Source organism: Solanum stenotomum, chromosome 4 (genome assembly GCF_019186545.1).
Source record: "Solanum stenotomum isolate F172 chromosome 4, ASM1918654v1, whole genome shotgun sequence".
Lineage (NCBI taxonomy): Eukaryota > Viridiplantae > Streptophyta > Magnoliopsida > Solanales > Solanaceae > Solanum > Solanum stenotomum.
The window spans coordinates 60,012,490-60,021,751 of record NC_064285.1 but is presented as its reverse complement, the minus strand read 5'-3'; the positions used below and the strand labels follow the sequence as shown (position 1 = coordinate 60,021,751).

The window sequence follows — 9,262 nt, the reverse complement described above, 5'->3', positions numbered from 1 at the left end:
TATTTGCTAAACCTAAAATTTATTCTTTATGTATTATGCCTTCAATTTGCAATAGAACTATCATTCAGTCCATTATAGTCATGAGGAGACCCTTTAAGAAATAACAACATTAGCATGAACAATATAATCATACACCTTGTTGGAAAATTATGTTATGGGAAAAGTTGTTTTATTTGTCTATTCTTGAGACCACATTGTCTATGTGAGTTGTGTGAAGCATATGCACAATCCAAGTAATTAAGTAAAAGAGGGATGTTATAAAAGAATACATTTTTTTTTCATTCATTTTTAATCATACACGAAAAGGGTTGAAAGCTTTGCTTATTTGAATTCAACAACTAATTGTATTCACCTTTAAAGGAGTGTGGTGGGATGGATGGATCCCTCCGTCCTTAAGCAGAGACCTCGAGTTTGAGCCCAGTAAAGAGACAAAAGCCTCTAATATAGAATGTTTCCCTCGTTTAGTGGTCCCACGCGACACAAATCTGAATTAGTCCAACCAGTGGATTCCCGATATCAAATGGTTAAATACAAAGAGAAACTATAATATTCTTTCTTACTTATCTCATAAGTTGGAGTACACACAAATACAATTTAAATCAACTAAAAACACAGGCTTAAATTGAAAGTACTAACTAATACAGACCTCAACAGAACTTCCATAACTGTCTTCAATTTCCTGCTGAATCTTGTTGGCTGAGTTCCCAACAGATTTTGCACAATCGCTTATATGAATCAGCTGAAGTGTGGTTATGTCTACGAAATCCTGTGGGATCGAATACATGCTCCAACAACGGTTAATTACTAGTCGTTCAAGTCGTGGAAAGTGATCACTACTTGCTCTCCAGTTATGTAAGTACAAATGCTTCAATCGTAAAACCTTCAAATTTGGAAACCCTTCCTCACCAACTACCCAATCAGTACCAATGCAAGCATCATATCCTAGTTTGAGTGCCTCGAGTTTAGGCAACTTACCAAGAATCTCCAAATCCTCCCAATGCAAACGAGTAGCTGTAAAAGCTAACTTGTTAAGGTTTTTCGGAAAAGCAACTAGAGGAGGAAGAACGAAAGATGTATCATATATTCCTCTTCCAATCATCTTTCTAATCTTGAATTTCAATTCCGTAAGCTGATCTAAGCAGCAAAGATCATGGAAATTAACCTTGTCCCTTCTTATGTAGTCTTCTTGGATACCACATATTTGCAATTTCTTTACATTCGGAAGTAGTCTAAAGACCGAAGAAGTACAAGATAAAGGATTCCATCCAGACAGACACTCAAGATTTCTCAAAACCCAACTTGATCTCTTGCTAGATTCATGTCCATTCAAGTAATTCCAGTCCAAAGATAGATGCCTCAATTGCGACATCTTGAAAATACTCGATGGTAATCTGAAAGGTCTAGTAAACTTCCATCCGAGAGATGTTGGAAACTTAAGTATTAAAGTTTGCAAATACTCAAGGCTAGCTATTGAGGATGGAAAACAAATATCCCAATCATTAGTGGACGAGTAAACACTCAAACCTAGATATCTCAAGTGAAATAGTTCAACTATGCAACTGGGAAAAACATTCAACGCCAACGAAGCAAGATCAAGTACTCTTAGTACCTTGAAATGCTTCAAGTCCTGCACCATTCTTGAGCTTGAGGGATCTTCAGTAAAAACGAGAACAGAATAGGAATCGTTATTACAAACCATAGACAACTGATTGTCAGCAAGTTTGGATTGGATACTTATCCGAACTCCCTTTGTGGAATAATTCATGGATTGTTCACATGGATTTTGATTATCCATTATAACATTCACAAAATTTGTGTTTCGAGCTTCTCTCAAGCAGAGTTCACGGATCACATCATGCATTCCACAAGCTTTTATTTTTCCATCAAAACTACTCACCCTTTGGACAAAAATTAAATTTCTATCTATAAGAGCTTTAACACATTTTTCTGCAACTTCTTCTATACTTTTCATCATTTCTGTCTTCAAAAAACCCTCTGCTGTCCATAATTTCACAAGTTTATTCACAAAAATCACTGTATCCTCCGGGAATATTGCAAAATATAGAAAGCACGCTCTCAAGTGATGTGGTAAGTGATGATAACTCAACGCCAACACTCTCATGCATTGAACATTGTGATCTGTGCTTACCACTGAACTTACATTCTCCGCAACACTTGTCCATCCATCGAATGATTCACCAATATTAGACAGAACTCCAGCAATAACGATAATAGCTAAAGGTAATCCCCCGCATTTAACAGCAATTTGTTTCCCAAGTTGTTCAAATTCAGGGGAGAAACAGTTTTTTACAAAGACTCTACTCTGTAGTAACTTCCAACTTTCATCAATATTCAATAGTCGCATTTGATTAGGAGGCTTACCTGAGCTAGCATACTTAGCTACTTCCATATTCCGAGTTGTCAGCAGTATTCTGCTTCCACAGTAGCAATCTGGGAAACATAGTTTCATATCATCCCAAGCTCGTTCGGTCCATATGTCATCAATGACTACCAAATACCTCCTCCCTTTTAGACTTTTTTGCAGTCGATCAGCTAGTTGCCCATCATCTTGATGCTCATTGCTCTTTCCACTTATAGAAGAAAGAAGACTTAGGCATACATTTTTCGCGCAATACTCTTGTGAAACAGTAGCTTTTGCACGAATGTCAAAATGTGACATTATGAATGGATCATTATAGATTTTGTTCGCCAAAGTTGTCTTACCGATGCCCCCCATACCTACAATTGAGACAACTTCTAGTTCCCTTCCTCCTCTAGCAAGTTGATCCTGCATCATCTCGAGTTCATTTTCATGACCAACCATCATATAATTATTCTCAGGCTCCGCAACATCATGTTGAGATGTACTAGTACTGGCGAGAGCCGAGTTATGTCCTTGTATATCTTTGCTTTTGGTGTACATGTTTTGCATTTTCATCCACTTGTTGACTCTGGAATCAATGTCTCCAACGGCATGTTCCAAGAGAAAATGAAATTTCCAAGAAGCTATTATTTGTGAAATTGGATTTTTAACATTTCTTGATTCCGAGTCCAAAAAATGTTCTGTGGTGCATACAACCTCTATGATTTCAGCTTCCAAGCATGTCAATGCCTCAAGATCGCCTATCGGTTTCTCCAGATTAGCTCTCAAAGATTCAAGCTTTTCATAGAATGATTGCAAATCACATCCAGTAAATTGAATTGATTGCTGTATGGTACTCATAAGACAAGTAATAGCAGCATAAGCCATGTCTCCCTATTATGTGTTGTATCTGTGATACAATTGAAACTTGTACAATGGACTATATTATTATACATTAAAAAGCCCATATTTCTCAAATAAAAAACAAATAAACAACAAAATCCCCTCTTTTTAAAAGAACTTTATCAAATGGACAGGTTGTAAAGAGGGCCTATTAACCTAACTTTGCTGGTATATATCTCTAATAAACAAATAGAAAGATCAAAAGAAGATCTTTGGTCTTTGTCTTTCTATTTGTTTATTTGAAAAAAAAAGAAGCAAAATTAAGTAAGTGGAAACTCTTACCAATCTTGTCATTTGCCGTGTAACTAATTTTGCTTTTTTTTTTTTTTTTTTTTAAATTTCATCATTTTAGTTCCTTATCAATTATCTATCGATATTGTATACTTTATTAGTACACTTCTACTTTCTTTTTCTTTTGGATTTAAAGTTGATGCGTTGGATTCCTTTCCTTTGGGATTATGTCATCCACAACATGTCGGTCCGGACACGTGGCGTAATCTTGTCCGTCGGTTCGATATTTAATAAATGACGGATCGGTGGATAAGATTATGACACGTGTATATTTGTCAGTATAAAGGATATATATGCTCTAGTTTTTTAACGACATGGGCACCAATGTCTCAAAAGTATGACAGAGGGTATCTGCATACCATTAACGATAGTTTGGGATATATTTGTCCTTTTTTCCCTTGATTAGCAAAAAGAATGTCCATAAATAAACTATTAAGGTGTGTTTGCATTTATTTGGTTGATGGTTGTAATTGATATTTTTTAATTTGGTTGGTGGGAAAAATAAATGGGATGGTTTTGTAAAAAATAAAAAAGTTAAGGTAATTTTTTTAAAAATTATTATAGTAAAAAGTGAAAAGTAAAAACATCTCTTCAACCACCTCAAGTTGTATTTGATATTTTTTTTGATCAAGAATTCCGAAATAAAGTGAATAAATATTCCAAAATAAAGTGAATAATACTCATAGCCAAACGCCTTTAGTGGGTGTTTTTTTTGGTTAAAAGGATACTTATATTAATACTTAATTGTTTAATACAAAGCTACTTGTAGCAGCAGAATATGAGACTAAGGGGTCGGTAGAAAGATTGATAATGCAGGGATTAGAAATGCAAGGATTAACAATGCAGGAATTAGTAATGCAGAGATTATTTTTTATCAAGTGTTTGGTTCATTATTTCTCACCTAATTTTGTGTGGTTTAAAACTCTACAAGAAGCTTATTTCCAATTATACCCTTGAATTATTATGTGATTTTTTTAATTTTATATATAACATTATGACATATTTTCATGTTCATTCCATTGGTGAGCTTCAGTGTATTCCATTGGCCAATATTTCTCATTTAAGTTTAAAGTTCGAGCTTGAGCAAGAGTCCTTGTCTCATCATCATACATACTGCTACATTGATTTATGAATGATACATGTTGGAATTTCATGACTTCAATGAAAACATAGAGGGGTATGGGAATTAAATAACCATACAAAATAAGTGCAATTAGCAAATGCAAAAGGCCGACAACTCAGACTCGCTTAGATCAGTTGAATTACTGATATTGTCAAAAGGTTGTAGATACCACCATTTGGCATATCGAATTTTATATTTAATTCAAAACTAATGGAACTAAAACATGATATAAAGAGGAGGCTGGAAAGCAAATAACATGGTCCATGACCAAACTAACATATTTTCATGCTTTAACTCCAATCATTCACATTTCAATATGTACAGAGAAAAGGAGAAGCGAGAATCAAGTACATCAATTGACAAAAACAATCCAAATAAGCACATTTACATACATCATTTCAGTTTATCACAAGTGACATCACATTCAAGTTTTTCCATAGATTCTAGTTACACAAAAGCTATTATTCTCGTGTCCATCTTATGCCAACCATTTTCAATATAGGACATAACAGAGGTATCAAAAAGTAACATTGCAATCAACAACCTTTGAAGGTCTTTAGTTAAGCAAAAATAGCAAAATGGACTCTCCACTTATCTTGAAGTCTACGATACTTTAAAGTTTATCATTGATGATCATAAACATCATAGTTTGACGCTCAAGTTCACCCATGCGTATAAATAATTTTATCTTTTTAACATCATCACAAAGAACCATTGTTGCTTTGATGCGTTACTCTGTGGAGTACAACTCAAATATGAGAGATTCAATGATGGAATAAATTTGATCATGAAGATCAGATTGGTCGCAATTTCCAATCTTGTCAATCAAAGCACCCATTCGTTTGTCTTGACTGTCAGTAAAAAAAATTATAACCTCCACCATACCCTTAAGAAATGTCTCGGAATTATTTTCCGAAATCTTTTTTCTTTTCTTGCAATTCTCCTTTTCATTGACATTAGATGATCTTTTGGTATACTCACCTTGTTTATTGGTTTGCTAAGATTCAGCTTCTTCGGGTTCAAATGCGCCAGCATTTTCATTTTGAGATGCTTCAGGAAATGCAGTAGCTCCAGTAGCATTTTCAGCTTCTCCCGTAGTCATATTAGGTCTATGACTAGAACCGGCTTCTTCATTGCCATCAAGATCAATAGGAAATCCCAAACTCATGTTGTTAAACAGTCCTGAAGATTGACTCCGTTGAATTTCCTCAACAGTATCTACTGGTCCTTCTGCATACTCTCATGTTGCTCTATCCCTGCCAAAGATTTCCTCCCAATCCGCAAACATCGGCCATTTTTTGGTATCCATATTTTTGGCATTTGGATCAACCTAGAAAATAATCATAAAAGAAAAGGCATGTGGCATCAGGCAGATAGTGTAAAAAAAATTATAATAACTTTTATAAAGTATTAATTACCTTTAGAAAGTCATCCCAAAATTTGGGATCATCAACTATTATAGTTCCATCACTATATTGAAATTCCAATCCACTTCAACTCTTTAGCATGGCTATACTCGCATAACATTTCTTCCAATATCTTGTTTTAGATAAGACATGTGGTTCACCTTTCAATCCGTTGTTAGGATGATGTTTGCGTAAATAACATTCTAGCTCTTTTAGATATCCCGACCTAAAGGTTCTATTATCACTTCTCCAACCATTAATACATAACTCTTTTAATCCATCAATAAGAGTCCGTTCTTTTGCTGCAGTCCATGTCCTTCGAGTTAAAAGAGTTGAATTTCTTGATCTTTTTGACGTGTGTGAAGATGTTTGATTATTCATTTTGATTTTATATTCTTGTAGAATAGATTTAAAAAAAAAACAGGAAGAGATTATAATAATAGTGCACATATTTACTAGTTGAACAAATCTATAACCATGTCATGAGATAAGAATTGATTTTGGAAACACTTGATATAAAAAATAAAATGCAAGAGAAACTGGTATATTTATAAAGCGGTTGGCTCTCCAGATTATTAGCTTAAAAACTATTGCATTAAACATGAAGTCATGCAAACATCCACAAGTGAGATTATGTCGAGAAACTGACTAGCTTCATGACAACAACATATCTAATGTAGCCTTTTCGAAAGCATATACATTTCAGTCAAAAGGACTCATGTTTCTTTATTCTCAAAAAACATTCCTGCGACATGTCTACCTTGTGTGTTAAGAAGCTTTATTATTGTTGAATCCATAAATTCATCTGCATTTGATCAAAACTAACTAGAATATGCTTTCTTTTCCCAAAAGTCCAGAAGGAAAAAGAGAGCGAACTAAAAACAAAAGAAACATCTAGAACGAAATTCTCCGATATAACTAAACAGAAAATAAAGACGAGTACCACAAAAGAGTAGAATCCATCAGAAAAGGTTGAAGTATGTGCGCATTTTGGGTCGCTAAAGAGTTAAAGACGTACGGTGCATAGAAGTAACAGTTTTTTATTAAACTTTTCCTGCATAAGTTTTAGTAGTCGTAGTTCTTCAAGAAAGCATAACTAACACATATTAAGAAAATCACAAATTTCATAATAACATATTCTAAAAGTTTCAAGTATAAAAAGGAATGAAGACTCACAATTAACTAGTATAAGATCACTAGCTCATTGAAGGAGAAGAGCTATTCTAACTTCTGATAAAATGTTCACCTTTAAAGCCCAAACTAGATAAGCTAATCACAAAAAAGAAGTATAATGTGTCATCACTGATTAGATCTTGCATTCCACATTGATTGAGATAATTCATCCCTCCAAGTGGTCCACTCTTCAAACAATTCAACAACATCAATATGTTTAGGTTGATTCTCCACTTGCTCTTCGATATCTATGTCTAAAGGATCAACATCCATCTCTCTACGGATAAAGTTGTGAATCAAACAACAAGCACTTATAATTCTGTTATGAACTTTAACAGAGTACCACGAAGAGCTCATAAGAATTCCCCAATGCCCTTTCAAGAGACCAAACTCCCTTTCAATAACATTACGAGTCCTAGCATGCTTCATATTAAAGAAATATCTATACCAATCTCTTAACCAATATCTATACCCTTTGTAGGGTGAAAGAAAACCTTTTCCATTTGTATATCCTCCATCACACAAATAATAATTACCTATAATATAAACATAATACTTAGTTACTTTTCTATCATTTTCATGTACAGGTGCCTTTTCAAAAAATAAAATACACCATTCTTATTGTGTTTTAATATGAATATATAAGCATATATACATGGCATACCCTCAGGAATTTTTAAACCATTGCGTCGCACTATAGCATCTCGTAATACACAGTCATCAGCAGCTGATCCTTCCCAACCAGGTAACACATAAGTAAAATTGAGATTTCTATCACAAACTCCCAATAGATTAGTAGCTATATCTCCCTTCTTTGTTCTGTATCTTGGCTTGTACTCATATGGAACTCTAATGTGAACGTAAGTACCATCTAGTGCACCTAAACAACCCTATAAAAACATAGAGTTATCTCACACTAAAAAAAAACCTTAGTAAGATTATATTTTCTAGTAATGTATAAATGCTAAAATTAATCTCACCTACCTTAAACCATTTCCATCGATCTTCAATCTCATCCTCAAGCACCGGTTTAGGATTGACAAGTAACAATGGAGTTAGTTTAAGTATAGCTCTCAAGCATTTATTAAAAGCTTGACTTACGCTCCATCCAGATCTAATATAATCAACCTTGATTGATCTATTTTTCTCGTGATGAGCCAATATGTTTAAGAACATTGCTAGCTTTTCACTACTTGACATATATTTACCATCAGTCAAACCTCCGATATCCTTAGTTAATATAACTAAATTATGAAAGGCATTTCTATCCATTCTTAACTTATCGATGCACACACTATCACTATCATTTATGATACAATTTAAGTGAGAAATATTTTTTGCAATTCGAGCATTCATACGATACCTAATCTCACGCCCATTTCTATATCGTCTTCTTAGCGAATGACCATGAATAGCCATAAAAAGCCAAATAAGGACTACAAGAAATTGCCGGGACATTATCTTCTCAAGAATGATATATTCAGTAGTCAAAAGATGTTGAAGATCCATAATAACACCTAATTTTTTCATAAAAATAAACAAAATCAATACACATAAAATGAGCAGAAATCCATAAATTTTAAACATAAAAAGTTTCAAACCACAAAATACTAATTTAATTATCAAGCACATCTCAATACACCTATTTAGAACCATTTTGGGAACAAGAACAAAAGAAAAGAAGAAAGTTCAAACCTTGTTAGAAAAGAAAATAGTTGGAGCTGGCTAATAATGAAGATGTTGTTCAGTATTAACCCTAAGCTGCTGCACCTTCTCCATCGCTAGAGAAGAAAAAAGTCCACCAAAGAAAAAGGAAAAGCGCCAAAAGCAGAACATCGTGGGTTTCTTTACAAATTGTTAAGAGTGTATAAAGAAATTGAAGAGCAGTTCAATCATTTCATTGACTTATCCAAGGCTTACTAAACATGGTATTAGTAATCCTTAGGTATCCTTGGTATTAGATAAAATCACATATGGTGTATTAAGTTATCCATGTATTAGGTA

General features: G+C 33.9%; 2 protein-coding genes across 2 annotated transcripts; both read right to left on the bottom strand.

Moving 5' to 3' along the window:
- Positions 1 to 289: 289 nt before the first annotated feature.
- On the bottom strand, positions 290 to 3,276 carry LOC125862176 (putative late blight resistance protein homolog R1B-14). Its single transcript, XM_049542187.1, has one exon. It carries the CDS (start codon positions 3,248 to 3,250, stop codon positions 632 to 634), a length of 2,619 nt encoding a protein of 872 aa, XP_049398144.1. The 5' UTR covers positions 3,251 to 3,276; the 3' UTR covers positions 290 to 631.
- A 4,108-nt stretch (positions 3,277 to 7,384) lies between these two features.
- LOC125861611 (protein ALP1-like) lies at positions 7,385 to 8,530 on the bottom strand. The gene is made up of 3 exons (XM_049541469.1): positions 8,243 to 8,530; positions 7,923 to 8,148; positions 7,385 to 7,794 (listed from the first exon to the last, which is right to left on the bottom strand). Exons 1-3 carry the CDS (start codon positions 8,528 to 8,530, stop codon positions 7,385 to 7,387), a joined length of 924 nt encoding a protein of 307 aa, XP_049397426.1.
- Between the last annotated feature and the right edge of the window lie 732 nt (positions 8,531 to 9,262).

Excerpts from the sequence above, each read along its gene's own strand:
- LOC125862176 (XM_049542187.1), bottom strand. The coding sequence starts at position 3,250 with ATGGCTTATGCTGCTATTACTTGTCTTATGAGTACCATACAGCAATCA.
- LOC125861611 (XM_049541469.1), bottom strand. The coding sequence starts at position 8,530 with ATGGATAGAAATGCCTTTCATAATTTAGTTATATTAACTAAGGATATC. Across the intron at positions 8,149-8,242 it reads ATCGATGGAAATGGTTTAAG|GGTTGTTTAGGTGCACTAGA; the intron begins GTAGGTGAGATT and ends ATGTTTTTATAG. Across the intron at positions 7,795-7,922 it reads TGGTTTAAAAATTCCTGAGG|GTAATTATTATTTGTGTGAT; the intron begins GTATGCCATGTA and ends TTTATATTATAG.